Source organism: Dipodomys spectabilis, unplaced genomic scaffold (assembly GCF_019054845.1).
Source record: "Dipodomys spectabilis isolate Male_0828 unplaced genomic scaffold, ASM1905484v1 ptg000611l, whole genome shotgun sequence".
Lineage (NCBI taxonomy): Eukaryota > Metazoa > Chordata > Mammalia > Rodentia > Heteromyidae > Dipodomys > Dipodomys spectabilis.
In genome coordinates, this window is record NW_024871288.1 from 823624 (window position 1) to 838961 (window position 15338).

The following is a 15338-nucleotide window of genomic DNA, read 5'->3' on the forward strand; positions in this document are numbered from 1 at the left end:
ATGAGTGTGTGTGTGCGTGTGTGAGTGTGTGCGTGTGTGTGTGAGTCTGTGTATGAGTGTGTGTGCGTGAGTGTGTGTGTGTAGTGTGTGTGTGAGTGTGTGTGTATGAGTGTGCGTGAGTGTGTGTGTGTGTGTGTGTGTGTGGTGTCCAGTGTAACCACGGGCCTGGTAGATACTGGATGAGAGGAGAACTGAATTCCGGAAGGCCAGACTACAGAAGATAGTTGTGCAGCTTTTTAAAAATAAAATTAGGAATCTGTAATCTTGACCAATATAAGAATATCTATGGCCCACCTTCGTCTCTGTCTGTCCTGCACTCTGTGTGCTTAGAAAGAAAAGATCTTTTTTGGGGGGGATCATTGCATGCCCGACTTAGAAAACCCCCTAAGTACTTAGCCTGTCATTTACTAGTTGAGACCCGATACATGCTTTATATTAGTCCATGTCTTAGAGGTTGCGTTGTTCGTGGCAGAAAGAGAACCTGGGAAGAGAGCGGCATCTGGGCAAGCTTGGGACAATGAATTGCTCAGTTTATTCTGATACACGTAATGCTGTCTTTTAGCAATGACCAAATAGCACCGGGCACAATAGCAAAACAGAGAAAGGAGAATACACATGACTTACCTGGCACAGTACTTACCAAAGCCGACAGTTTGAGATGGTTTCTAAATAGACTACAGAGTGTCCCGAGAAATCCCAGCTCCACTCAGCACTAACTTTGTCATGATTACTTCAGTGTTCTCAGTGAAGGAATGAAATTTAATGACCCTGGGATCCATCTCAAAAAAGCAGAAATGAATCTGCCCTAATTGGGGAAAGAAAGGACTTAGAAATGAATAGTCTCTGATTACCCATTTATAAATCCACAGCCAAGTGTTTCCCACAAAAACAATTAAGAGTGAGAAGGGACAAAGGCACTAACAGCTTTAATTATGATATTAAATTTGATGCCTGGGGAGTCACAAATGCTTTGTAACTCATTTATTATATACCTTTCCCAATGCTTGGAGTGAGAACATTTTCAGAAAAGCTTTGGGTACACAGGGCCGGCGCTCTAAACAACCCTGGAACTTTTTAACCTGTGAGACTCTGAGATCTCTGGGAAAAGATAGAGTGGAAGTTTGTTCTAGAGACACAGAATACATTTTTTGCATTAATCAGCTTTAATGGGATCTGCTTTCTGGTCCCGCCAGAATGAACAATTTGCTTCTGAAGGTTCTTTGTATGTACTTTTACCAGTATTGATTTTCCATCTTAGATTTCAGTACCCTGGAGAGCTCTCGGCTTCCTTCTAGGACCCTTTCAGCTTAGTAAACACTTTCCAAAACTTTGCAAACTTTTCTCCCCCAAAGTCCCTAAAGGCAAATGAGAGTAAACAAGTAGTCTGAGGCCCTGGGGAGTTTTCCATACCAGCAGCAGGTATGCTCTTGAAGTCTCTTCTACACCAGCTTATATGGTTTCTGTTCTGTCCCCTGGTAGATCTGTGTGATTGCTGTAATGTAAGCAAGTTTAAATTGCCTGCAATGTAGTAAAATAGATGTCGTCTGGAGATTCACAGTACGTTTGCATTCTCCTTGGCCCACCGTAGGGTCTAAGAGGCAAGATCAGATGACACCACGGGAAACGGGAGGGTGCGAGTGGGCAGTGGTGGGCTGTGTCAGCGGCATCTGGCAGATTTGTCTTCAGCTGCTTTGTCTGGAAGGTGGCCAGTGAGTTAGCACGAGGTCCCTTCCTCCCCTCCCCCCAGCCCCGGCTCGGCTCTGTGCTGAAGTTCTGCACCATCGGAGGCCACACTGTGGCGGAGACAGCCTCGTTGACGACTCTACCCTGTCACTTGGAGCCGGCTGACTCTGCACTGTACTGTGTGTTGTTTTTTCTTTATACCTGCTTGTCTGATTGTACAGGACAGACCAGAAGGCATCAGGTAGGCAGCTTCTGGTTGAAGACCTGAGCGCACCTCCCTTGTATGCCATACCTGCTCTGTTGACTCCTGTCAGCCTAGTTGTCCTCAACACATCACACCTACTAACCACCCCGAACTCCGACTCTAGCCTGCCTGCATCGAACGTGTGTACCAGGCCCCTTTTCCCTTAACCCAGCTCTTTCCTTCCTTGCTTTTTACCAGTAGTTGCTTAAAAGTGAGCTCGTAGGATACTGCAGCACTCAAAACTCCATGACTCACCAAGAGAGATTTTTCCAAAGCTCACAAACCTCTCAGAAACAAAACGTTACCAAAATGGCGTGCGGCGGTGTATGGTCTCATACAAAGCTTTGCTGTGCTGTCTGAGTGCATGGAATTTAGGGAGAATATTTGCCAGCCTTTCTAATCTTCGGGAGCACACTTGGCAGACCCTGACTGTACTAGCCATGCTCAGACAGCTTGATTTACAGGATGGATTCAGCCGGGAGGGCGGGCCTGGTTAACCAGCAGAAGTTTTCTGGACAAAATGGCCCCTGAACTCAGTGTTCCAAACAGACATTTCAGCGTTCCTACGTGCAGAGATTATAAGAGAGTGTACAGTTCTGAGACTGGAAAGAATGTGACAGAATCATGGCCTGGGTCTCGTGTCTCTGGAATACACTGAGTCCCCTGCCCTTGGTGGACGCTCATTTCTGCACTGCAGACCAAGGGCCTGCTTATTCTGTCCAGGGAAGCAGACCTGCTTATCTGTAGCTGCGTCAGAGAGCTGAGGAACCGTCAAGACCTTACAGATTTGGGATTTTTTTCTGGATCTCATCTTTACATGGTCAACAACCATGGCTGCTGGGTAATGATAGATCGTCATAGAAAGAATTACTTCCGAAAGCCTTTGTTCTGGGGAAAGTTCCTATGTCTTATAGGCATTTTTAATTGCATTGAAATGAAGCACGGGCACAAAAGATAGACTTTATGAGCCACAATGATCTTTAAAGTATACTTTTTTTTTTCCTGGAAATATTTGATTTTTTTTTTTTGTGCTTTTTATGTCCTCTAATTCTCCTAGGTTATAGAATTGGTTCCTTTGTATTTTGAGTAATTCTCCCTTCTTTGTTCATAAATGTCTTATGAATAATTTATGTTGGTTACAGTGAAATAGAACCCAAGTACTTTAACTATTAAAACACTTTAATAAATTCTGGCCTTTCTAATGGTAGAGAAGGTTGAGAGTTCTCTGCGCATGGTGGCTTCCGCTTCTCCTTTGTGTGAGACCTTTTTCGGGGTCCTGTGTTTTTGGCTGTGTTGCCACCAGACCTTGCATGTCTCTCCATCTGCTATGTGGATTGGAAACCCCTTCAGAAGGATCCATAGTAGAGGTCGGGCCAAAAGGTTTGCCTTGACACGCAGTTCCTTAAGTTGGAGTTACATGCACTGGACCGGGGCAGTGGTTTTGCCTTTGTGTTCATTATAAAAGTAGCACAAGCTTGTTGGACCCGTAATCTAGCCTTGGTTTCTGTGGTGCTATCTTTCCTTCACAGTAGGAAGTTCTTTTTGGAATCCTGCAGCTAGCATGGTGCTTAGGGGCTTGGCTGGACAAAGGGGGCTGGTGGTGTAGTTACCACCTTTATTCCAACCACAGACTGTTGTCACTCGTGGCCTAGTGGCTCTGAGCTTCAGCTTTGGAGAGAAACTTACCAACGTTCAATTCTGGGCCCCGCTGACTGATAAGGTAAACTGCCCAATACCTCTGTGTCGATCAATGACCAGTGAGGAAGTTAAGAATAACCACATCTCTGTATCCGTTTCGTTACTGTTGAATTTGAATCTGCACTGGTCCCTAACTCTATAGATTGGTGGATGTCACTATCTGCATCATTGTTCTTCCAGTTATATATACACTTATGTATATGTATATATCTTCCAGTTATATTTATTCCAGCTATATTATGTAGCAAAATGTTTCCCCTTTCCCTTGCCCCTCTTTCCCCTCTTTCCCTTCTCTCCCCTCTTTTCCTGCTTTCTTCCCCTCCTGTTTTCTTCTTCCTTTCCTTCCTGTCCCCTTCCTTCCCATTTCTCTTAGTTTCCTTTCCCTCCCTACTTATCTTTTGACTTTCCCATGAGGGCCATTTCTTCTCTTTCTTTCTTTCTTTCTTTCTTTCTTTCTTTCTTTCTTTCTTTCTTTCTTTCTTTCTTTCTTTCTTTCTTTCTTTCTCTCTCTCTCTCTCTCTCTCTCTCTCTCTCTCTGTTTCTCTCTCCCTCTCTCCTCCCCCCACCCCCCGACCTCTCTGGTACTGGTCCTGGGGTTTGAACTCAGGGTATAGGCACTGCCCCTGAACTCTTTTGTCCAGGGCTAGCACTTTACCACTTGAGCCACAGCTCCACTTCTGGCCTTTTGTAGTTAATTGGAGAGAGGAGTCTCTCAGTCTTTCATTCCCTGCCCAGGCTGGCTTCTTTACCATTTCATAGCAGCTTGGGATCATGGGAGTCTGGGACAGTAGTTTGAGGAAGGGAGAATGGCTGGCCAGGCTAATAAAATTTCGTGGCTGCTGATTTTATGGAGCACATTCCCACAGCTGCTCTAGCAGACCCCTCTTCATATGAACACGGCATGTAAAGGGCTGTTTGGGGCTTATCAGTGGTTGCTTGTAATGTCTTGTTTTGCACTGGGGCAGGGTCCACACTCCTCCTGGCAGCAGCTGCCATTAGTTCCAGTCAGTCCTGGGTCATCCCCTACTCCTTCATCTATGGGGAAAACCCCGGCATGCGTGCCCTCACCTGGGGCTGTAATCCCGACTTTGTGGCTGCAGATAAATTCTCTAGGAAGCAGAAAGAGGCTAGAACTTTGGTGGAAGTTGTTCCTAAGTCATTTAGTGACAGACAGACAGAGGGTGTTGGCCCGGAGTTTCTGGAAGGCTGGGTTTGCTTATGAACCCTCCTCGGGATGTGGAGGAGCCATCAGGAGAAGCTGTGTGAGTGGGAGACAGCTGAGGCTGGTGTGGGACCGAGGTTCTTTTCCAGGAAAGAGAAGGGAGGGATGGCTTCTTTGGAAATGGGCAGGTGCCGAGTCCTGGCGTCCATGTTAAGACTGTGGAACCAAGGAGTGACGCCATGTTTCTAGTTGTTTCTATCTTCTTCAGCTTGCTTATTCACCTTTCAGAAACATCTACCTGTATTATTAAGGTAGTCACGTACTGTTTGATAAGTGAAACCCCTGTAATGAACTGAATCATTGACCTTTAGGTGCATGTATACATTCCCTCCAACTTTCTGTGTTAAAAGTCCCACCTCCCAGAGTGGCCATATTTGAAGATGAGGTTTTCTTAGGCAAGTAATTAAGGTGAAACAGGGTGGACCCCTGACCCAATAGGATTGATATCGTTGTAGGAAGATTCTCTATCTGTGCACACGTGGCCACGTGAGGACGTGGAACCACACTGGCACACTAATCTCAAGCTGCCAACCTCCAGAGCCCTCAGGATATTACTTTCTGTCATTTTAATCACTGAGTCTTGGGTATTTTATTACAGCAGCCCCAGAAAACTAATACGGATGGCCAGATTGTTTATAACTTTCCCTGGTAATAGACCATGGGACCTAGACCATGTGCCTAGTATGTTGGCTTGCGGGGTCATAGGATTTTTCCTTTCTTTTCTATATACTAAGAAGTTGAGCGAATAATAATTTAAAAATAGTTGTCATATAAGTCCCTATCAAATAGGCTGTTACCAAGCGCTGCACACATGCATGTGTGCCCGTGCACACGTGCACACACACATGTATTATAACAGGGAACCCATTTTTAGCTTTGCTGTGGAATGAAAGGAGTCCTCAGGCCCTGAGTCGAAGGAAATGGAAGAGCAGCTCTGGTCAGGTGCATCTCTCCATGCTCTTCTCTTTGTCCTCGTCTGTGTCCGGCCGTTCCCCAGTCCCCCAACACACAGGTCCAGCCTCCCGTGTCACAGGACTGACAGGCCCCTTAGTTTGGCCTCAGGAGAACTTGGTCGGCCCTTTGAATGTGAAACCCAAAAGGAGGGAGTCTTTGCAAGCCACCATTCTTCTCTACTGACAGCCAGATCCAACGGGCAGGCCCTTCTATTTTGCATTATGTAGTGTGTTGTCAGCCTGTGAACAGGCCGCTCCAGAGAGAAGAGGAGGCAGGATGCAGCCCCACGAGTTGCCATGGGGACAGACAAGCAGAAAGAAATAGCTAGCATCCCAGCCTGGTGAGGTTTTCCAGGTCTGGAGTCGTTGCTCTGGCAGTCTTGCATGCGGTCACTCCCCAGGCATCCCTGGGTGCGTCTGTTCTTTGGATGAATCCTAGGTGCGTGGGACAGGGGCACTGAGTCATGGCAGAGGTCGGGAGGAGTCAGCCGACCCTCGTGAAAGTGTAGACATTTTCCAAATGGAGCGACCCTCTGTCTGAGGAAGCTCCGAGGTGCCACCGGGCTGGACTGTGAATTCACACCGAGTCTTTATGCCCGCCTCCCTTGGAGGATGACAATATGTAACCTGTCCTCAGAGTGTGCCTGTCCACATAACGTACGTGGCTCCCTCTTCCTGCCTTCTCTCTTATTTAACTTGGAAATAGGAATGTGTGCCAGAAGCTGCCGGGTTCTGCCATGTTTGAAGTCACTGTGGAACTTGGAGACTTGTCTCCTCGTGGGCCTCGCTGTGGTTTCAAGGCTCCCCCGTGACCATGACCCCCTATGACCTCTCCAGCCAGCTACCAGTCTGGTCAAACGCATCCCCCGTCCACCCCCCAAACCATGCTGTCAGGTCTCTCTTGGCCCTGGCTGACCCTGGATCATTGTGCTTTGCCCTGTTTAAACCTCCTTTCCCATTCATGTCAGTCTTTCCAGAAGTCTCCGCTGACTTTCTAGAAGGCTGGGTTGAGTCCTCTCCAGTTGTGGCCCTTGCAGAGCAGAGAGGACATCTGGTTGACCCCAGAAGTGCTGGCCTCTGGCCTACAAAGATTCCGCCCATAGAAGGATGCTGTGTATACACTCACTGGATACACACAGGCGTGTGTGGGTGCCGGGTGACCCAGGGACCCTCGACCAACCCACAGAGTAGAACCGCCCTCTGCCCAGCACCGCTGAGGTGACGGTGAGCTGCTTCCTTGTTGTGCGGCTCCGTGACCCTGTGTGCAGTTAGCCTGTAGGATGTGCTCAAGGACAACGGGAAGGCTTACCTCCGGAGTTCCAAATCAATGTAGCTAATTAAAAAATAACTCATTGAACGGAAAAACAAGTTCAGAAACAATTAAGATAATTAAAATATTGCCACCTTAATTGCAACCAAGCAGTGAGCTTTAAAAAATAAAATTAATTAAAAAAAAAAAAAAACCTATGCCGAGACATTAATTAACTGGCTTTTTGAATTCAATGCAGCTCAACCAATGTCTCTTTAAATTAGTTCTTGCTTAGCTGTTTTTGTTACTTTAGAAAAGTAAAAAGTTTCTGTCAAAAATACTTTGAAAAGCATAAATGGGATGTGTGCCCGGTGCCAGCCGGCCTTGGATGGGTTTCTGCAGGAAAAAGGAAATTAACTTCTCACAGCCCCTCTGCAGTGGTGGGCGTGTTCCCTGCCCTGCCAACGTGGCCTGACCGAGGTCATGGGACAGGGCTGTGTGGTCCCCTGGGACTGCTGTACCTTGTGCTCGAGTACGGGCAGAGGGAAATTAGAATGTGGAGCACCCACCATCTCCAAGAAATCAGTGCCGTGACCAGGAGGCCTCAAACCAGCTGGCAACCGTCACTGATTCTCAGCTCTCGCTCCCTGCCTCCCTACCTGCGCACCTCCCGACCCCACAAGGACTTCTCAGTGCCAAACGGTCCTGGTCTCTTCTCATTGCTTTTGAAAAGAGGAGCTCCATAGCGCTGCCCAGTGCCCAGGCCAGGCCTGTCCAGGGCTTCACTGTGAGCCTGTGGCAGCTGGGGGGAAGCATCTCTCTGAGCTGTATGTGTCACAAAAAGTGACACACTCCTCACCCCCTTACAATCCCTGGATTGCTATTTTTCAAAAACAAAACGTGTTCTGATGATTAAACAAGCAATGACAGCTTGATTTGTTACTGTTTTGTTGTTCTGTGAAGTTCATTTACTCTCAGTAATTCTCCTGCATGTTTGAAGTATTCAGACCCTCATAATTAATTTTCTTTTTTAGCAGACTTGATCTCTGTATGCAGATTGTTAAATATGTGTATGGCGTTAAGCCGGCCATGCTGAAGAATGAGTATTTTCCTTTGGAGATTTTCTAGTTGTTTGTTGGTTAAGAACCATTAGTTTCCCAGATCAGAAGGGATATCTACAGTAGGAAGCCGCATCACCAGATGGCGGGAGCACTCCTGGCCAGCCGTGGGTCGGGTGACTCAGCCAGGGGGTTGCTCCCTACAGAGGGGAGAGGCGCATGGTGTGGTGGTTCACGGCTGAGCACCCAGTACTGCTGCTTCTGACCAGTCCCAGAAGGGTGTGTTTCCCCTGCCTTGCAGCCCTAAGCAGCGAGGGGAGACGGGGCCAGCTGAGCTCTGTGTGTGCCTCCATCCACCCTCAGCCTAACTCATCCTTGCATCCCATGCTGACGGCATATTTATAATGAGCATTCTGGTTCTCAGAGCAGACTTGTAGCGCCATCGGCACCGGGCAGCCTCAGCTTCTCTTGAAGAGGTGTGTTTGCAAAATGGGTGCATTTGCAGCAGCCTCTCCAAGGCTGCTTGTAAGGATTACATGAGCTAATCCAATTAGAGGGCTTAGTCCACTCCCTGTGTGTCAGAAGCCCTTGGTGAGTGCTGACTGCTGTTCCCGCAATGACAAATGCTCATTATTCACTCAGAGAACAACATGAACACCTGTAACCCATAACACGTACCAGGTGCTTAACATCTACCAGCTCTATTGCAACAAACATCAACTCATTTAGTGCACTTAGCGTTCATAGGTATTTGTTTTCCTTCCTTTGCAGAGGAGGGAGTGGGGGAATGAGAGACATTAATAAGCAGCAGAGCCAGAGGTCCTAGCTGTACATCTGTGCTCTTTTCTGCCATGCAACTGATTTACCATATCACTCAGGCCAACTGACGGGCCCAGTGGACCTCGGGGTATGGGCTACAGGAGCAAAAAGATGCCAAAATAAACCTTAAGACTTCCCACACAGTAGGGCAGGTTTTGACACACCCACCCATCATCCAGAGTCAGCCTGGTGCTCTCCATTTCTGAGACATACCCAAGAGGAAACGCCACCAGAGCGGCACCCAAGCACCTGTCAGAGAAGTGTGTCAGCAGGTCGCTGCAGCAGAGCTGCCAGCGTTGGTTCCTCAGGCTTCCTTAGATTCCCAGCATGGCAGGTGGCACTACGGAAGGGGAGACGAGGATCCGCATGGCTGGTGGTTAGCGGTCATCAGACTGTCCACCCCAGTCCACTCTGGAAGGACTTGGAAATCAAGTGAAGGCCACCAGTGGAGTCAGCCCCAGCCTCCCAGCTTCTCGCCTTCTCAGCGCCTGGCTGAGAACCTAGCTCTGCCTACAAACGTCTGGAAGGCCTGGTCTCGGAGGACGCCAGTGCTAAGACACGGCCTCTCTGCTTCCTGCTTCCTAGAGGTGGCCCTCAGCTTAAGAGCAAGAATGATCAGCCATCCTCGGGGTGCATTCTCTCTCTCTCTCTCTCTTCCTCCCTCGCTCTCTCTCTCATTGGCTCTCTCTCTACTAGAGTCTAGACATTAGAGCATGTGTCTCGGGCAGTAGCTCTGCCACTTGTTGTCCTCCTGTCTCCGCTGACCTAAGAAAGTACCCTGGTTCCTGTTCGCAGTTGGTACCTCGAGGAGCCATGCTGAGCTGCCCAGGCAACAGAAATGCTAATGGGTACTTTATGTCCACAATCCCGGAGACATTCCCAGCATTCCCCAAAGAGTGTCAGATTCTGTGGCTGGGTGCCCGCCGCCGAGGCTGAAGGGTGGTGTTGTGAGATGCCGGTGCCTCTTAGAGCGAGGCGGCTGTCCCTGCTTAGGATGCCAACGGTGTGGCCCAGTGTTTGGGTGGACAGGGAATGGGGCACATCGCCTCCGCTGGCAGTGGGGAGCGGTTATGAGAGATTTGCTGCCTAATAAGCTCTGGCCTGGAGCTGGGAGATGGCACAACTGCTTTTGTTTTTCAGAGAACCCCGCTGGGGGCTCTCCCCGGCCCAGCCCAGCATGCTGAGTGCTGACTGAGCCCCCGTGTGGGAACCGCTGTTGTTGGGGACCCTCTCGGGGGTTCGTGTTTGGACCCACTTTTCTCACCTCATTATCCCCACCCACAACACACAGTTAGTTTCTTACGGTTGCCCAAACATGCCTCCTTGTAGTATTGCGTGGCCTCCTCTCCCTGCCCTCCTTGGCTTTTCAGACCCTACCCGTCCTTAAGATCCAATTCACACATTAATGCTTCCCTAATCCTTGCCCTAGAAATGGATCTCTCTTTCTCTCCAGCTCCATTATCGTTTTTTATATGCCCATCAGGGCTCTTATCTAATTCTGGCTTACTCAATAAATATTTATATAGAGCCCACACACACACACATATTACGTTGTAACTGTGTGTGAGTCTAAACTGCCCTGGACTTCCTCTAGCTCTCCAGAATCTTGAGCTGTTTACGCACAAGACGGTGTTTATTGAACTCATCCGACCAACCTGCATCTTTGAGGACTTTTTTTATGTGATAAGATAAAACATAGTTGAAGACATAAAATGAAACTCCAGATAAATAACCAGAGAGCTCTCGGTGCCTCTTTGGATCACATCAGATTCTAAAAGGCGTTTTTAAAAAGTAGATCGCGCTTCCAATGAAATAAAAGGTTCTGAAATGCCCAACATACAATGGTGTCAGTGTTCTGATGTGGAGGGGGGACAATGGGAGACATACACAGAACTCCCCCCGGCCGGGCCTCTCGTTCCCATCCTCATCCCTCTCAACTGGTTTCTTTTCCATTCATTTATGTGAGTGGCACATTAAATGAAATTTGCCTGATGCCCCTAACCCCCTCCTTTTCTCCCCTTTTGCTTCAGCGCTGGACCCGTCCAAGGACCCCTGCCTGAAGGTGAAGTGCAGCCCTCACAAAGTGTGTGTGACCCAGGACTACCAGACGGCGCTCTGTGTCAGCCGCAAGCACCTGCTGCCCAGGTGAGGCCAGAAGGGAGCTCCCTGGAAGCCGGGGCCGGGAGTGTGGCAGATGGCAGATTCCAGTCTCTGACGTGGGAGACCGGGAAAGGAGAGACACGGCCATCCTGTCTGGCGTTCGGTGCCTGTATTCTTGCTAGCATCTCCATTCCTGAACAGGTGTTTTGCAGAGAAGGTCAATCGTCTCTCCCCCGAATCGGTCTCGTTTTTCCGAGTCCACACCTGAGCTCTGATGAGTGGAAAACCCCATCCTGTCATGTGGGGGCCGAGTGGGCCCAACATACAGGAGCGTACAGCTCAGAAAGCAGAGACTGGAGCTTTAGCCTCTTGGTTGTGTGTGCTATAGCCTGAGCATGATCATGCCTCCCAAGCCCCTCAGCCCAGCCGGGGTCGCTCCCCCTGCATCCCTCAGGATCTCGGGGTCTGCCTGGCTGCTTCCTCAGGACATAACACCCCACACCCCATTTCCTCAGCTCTGGAGGAGCTCTCCCCCACCCTCTGGGGTCCTCAAGCTGCCCCCAAGGGGAGCCACAGCAGGTGGACTTACGATGACTGCACTGCTGACGAACAGGCCTATCTGTTTGTTGGGAAAAGAGTCCCAGAGGCGGCTTTGGCTGAAGCTGCATGCCGGCGGCTCTGGTGGGGCTGGTGTGGTGGCTGCCTGGGGAAACCCTCAAGTGGTCTCTGCTGTGATCATGGGTCCAGCCTTCTGTCCCTCTTAGAGGCTGAATTACTCAGTCCTCAAACGTGCAGACGTCTTCAGAGGGTCTTGGCCATCTTCCCAGATGAAACATCTGTCCTTGCGTATTCTACTTCAGAGGTCCCCTCTGATCAGGGAGACCATGTTGACAACTCTATTGATGCATCCGTCAGGGAAGTAATGTTTCCTTCTGCAAAGCATCTGCAGGCAGTCCCGCCATCCAAAGGTGGCCTGTGCTGCAGCTCGAAAGGCAAATCCTGCCCCGTAGCCAGGCGGCAGGACGCACAGCTGGAGAGGCGGAAGGGCCAGCGTTAGCTGAGGATGATGCTCCAGACGTAGGCTGTGTTCGCCAGCCAATCAAGGGGGGAGGCAGCGAGTATGTCAGCCAGAGAACTGCACCAGCTGCCCTTCCCCACGGAGATGGGGTGAGTGGAGAGGAACAGCTATCTGCAGGGTTTAAAAATTAGTGGCAAGGCAGGCACCAGTAGCTTACGCCTGTAATCCTAGCTACTGGGAACACTGAGGTCTGAGGACTGTGATTTGAAGCCAGCCTGGGGTAGAGAAGTCTGTAACACTCATCTCCAGTGTACCAGCCAAAAACTGGAAGTGGAGCTGTGGCTCAAGTAGTAGAACCTCAGCAATGAGTGAAATAGCCAAGGAAGACAGGCAGGCCCTGAGTTCGAGCCTCAGTACTGACATAAAAATAATTGGCTGGGGGCTGGGGGCTCATGCTTGTAATCCTAGCTACTTGGGAAGCTAAGGGTAGCAGGGTTACGTTTGGAGGATTCTTAGTTTCCGTGGTAGCTTCCCCCCCAGACGAGCAAGTACAAGCCCTGAGTTCAATACTACCCCCCTCAAAAAAGAAATCCAATCTATTTTTGCTATGATGATAGTTGTTGCTTATTGTAGAATATTTTACTATATTCAAATTAAAAAGCAGAAAGAAACAGGAAATAGGCAAAGGTCACTTTGTCTAAAAATAGTACTTAAAACATTTTAGTTCTTAAGAGTTTTTCTGTGTTTTTTTTTTTTTTTTTTTTGGTGTGCGAAAACTTTACTAACAAGTAGTATTCCTGGTGTATATAAAAGCTTGTTTTAATATTTATAGATGACCGTTTCTATATACTTCACACTGTATAAAAACTTGTATAAAACATGCCACACAACTTGAGATAGGTCATGATCCTAAATATAAAAGCTAAACACTTTTCTGAAACAAAATTTTTAGAGGAAAGTATAAGAGCAGTAACTTGGATTTGACACAATCCAAGAAGGACAAATACAGTAAAAAGAACAGGAAATTGGCTTTCCTTAAAATTGAAGTTACTGTTGTCCTAATGGCAATTTTGCAAAACTAGTCACATCAGAAGATAATACATTTTAAAACATGTACAATGCAGATCAGCATCTAAAATAAAATTATAGGTGAGTTTGCTTTACTTGAATAGAAAACCGGGTAAATGGGCACCCAGTCTATATAGTCTGTACAGTACAGTGGATCATTGTGCAACAATATAATTGATACATCCAGCAACATGAATGAATCTGATAATCACTCTTGGGAAAAACAGCCCCTCCCCTGAAGAAAGCAAACCTATGATTTTGATTTCCATTTGTGTGTTGTTTTGATCTTGGGAATTGGATTTTGGGTCTCAAGTTTGGTAGGAAAAAGCTCTGCCACCACACCATAGACCTTCTTTTTTGTTTGTTTTACAGATAGGGTTTCAAGTTAGCCTGAACTCTAGGCCTGGGTGCTGTCCCTCAGCTCTTCAGCTCAAGGCTAGCGCTCTACCACTTGAGCCACAGTGCCACTTCCGGCTTTTTTTCTTTTTGCTTATGTGGTGCTGAGGAATTGAACCCAGGGCCTCATGCATGCAAGGCAAGTGCTCTACCACTGAGCCACCTTCCCAGACCCAGCTTTTTTTTTCGTTAACTTTACTTTTTTTTTTTTGTCGGTCATGGGGCTTGAACTCTGGGCTTGGGCGCTGTCCCTCAGCTCTTCAGCTCAAGGTGAGCACTCTACCACTTGAGCCACAGTGCCCCTTCCATTTTTCTAGTGGTTTATTGGCAAGAAGAGTCTCACGAACTATTCTGCCCGGGCTGGCTTTGAACCGTGATCCTCAGATCTCAGCCTCCTGTAGCTAGGATTATAGGCATGAGCCACCGGTGCCTGGCTTTTTTTATTATTTCTTTTTTAATTTTTTTTTTTGTCGGTCATGGGGCTTGAACTCTGGGCTTGGGCGCTGTCCCTGTGCTCTTCAGCTCAAGGCAAGCACTCTACTGCTTGAGCCACAGCACCACTTCCAGTTTTCTAGTGCTTTTATTGGAGATAAAAGTCTCATAGACTTTCCTGCCCAGGCTGGCTTTGAACCATGATCCTCTGATCTCATCCTCCTGAGTAGCTAGGATGACAGTCAAGAGCTACAGGCGCCTGGCCTTAATTAAGTTTTTTATTGTGAAAATACTGTACAAAGGGGTTACATTTACATGAGCAAGGTAATGAGAACATTTCTTATCCAGCAGTGTTGCCTCCGCCTTTGTTTTTCCCTTACCATCCCTTCCCTCCCACCTCCTCAGCTACACCTCCCCACCCCCAACCCCCTACCCCCACCTAAATTGAAAAGTTCATTTTTCAACATAGCGTCTTGTACACCTCATTGTTGTAATGGGTCCACCTGTATCCCTATTTAAACAATTTGTTTTTTCCCTTCCCCTCCCCATCAAATACAGTGAAAAGAGGGGTTATACTGTGGGGGAGGGACATACAAAGCAACAAAAAAAAAATCACATGGTACCTTATAAATAGGTTAGAAACAATAGCAAGGAAGAAAAAAACCACTTGTGTCCTTATCTTGGGGTTCATTTTGCTTAACATCATCTTATCTGACCTTTTCTGCTTGTCCCTGACATATACCAGTTATTGCAAATAAGGGAAACCATGGGGCCTATGTTTCTTTGGGCCTGGCTTACTTCACTTGATATATTTTTTTCCAAGTCTTTCCATTTCCTAACAAATGGGGCGATTTCAACCAACGCAGACGCCCCTCGGTGGATGAGTGGATCAGGAAAACGTGGTCTGTACGCAGTGAATTCTGTGCCTCTGTCAGGTTAGCTTTTACCTGAGACTATCTCAGACCACAGTCCTGTGTCTACCTCCCAGGGAGCTGGGATTATAGGCATGCACTACCATGCACACCTGACACCAAAGCTTTAAAGACAAAGATGCATCTGTGGTGACAGAAAGCTGATCGCTCGTGGCCTGGGGAAGAGGAGAGTACTAGGGATCGTTAGATGGTTATGTAGTCTGTAAGGCTTGACTTCAAAACAGAAGATCCTTCGAGAAACAGTGGAGTCAGATTGGCCATCGCTGCCTCAGATCCACTGGTAAAAGAGTCTGTTTGTAAAAGGCCTTTTATTACAGTGATGTGTATTAACGTCCTGACTTAGGTTTTTAAAATACTCTGTAAGGCATTCTTAAGGGAAAAAAAGTATCTCTGAGAGGACAAGGGATAAAAAAAGGTCCTCAGGTCCCAGAGAGGCCTCTGCTCCCGCCAGGCAGGATGGCGGGTC

The 15338-nt window shown here is 48.0% G+C and overlaps 1 protein-coding gene across 3 annotated transcripts in view; it reads left to right on the forward strand.

Moving 5' to 3' along the window:
• The window catches only part of Spock1 (SPARC (osteonectin), cwcv and kazal like domains proteoglycan 1), a 356333-nt gene that overhangs the window by 237415 nt on the left and 103580 nt on the right, over nt 1-15338 (forward strand). For all 3 annotated transcript variants that reach the window (XM_042671324.1, XM_042671323.1, XM_042671322.1), the window contains one exon: nt 10957-11071. In XM_042671324.1, coding sequence (XP_042527258.1) covers nt 10957-11071 — 115 coding nt within the window. The remainder of the gene's footprint in view (nt 1-10956; nt 11072-15338) is intronic.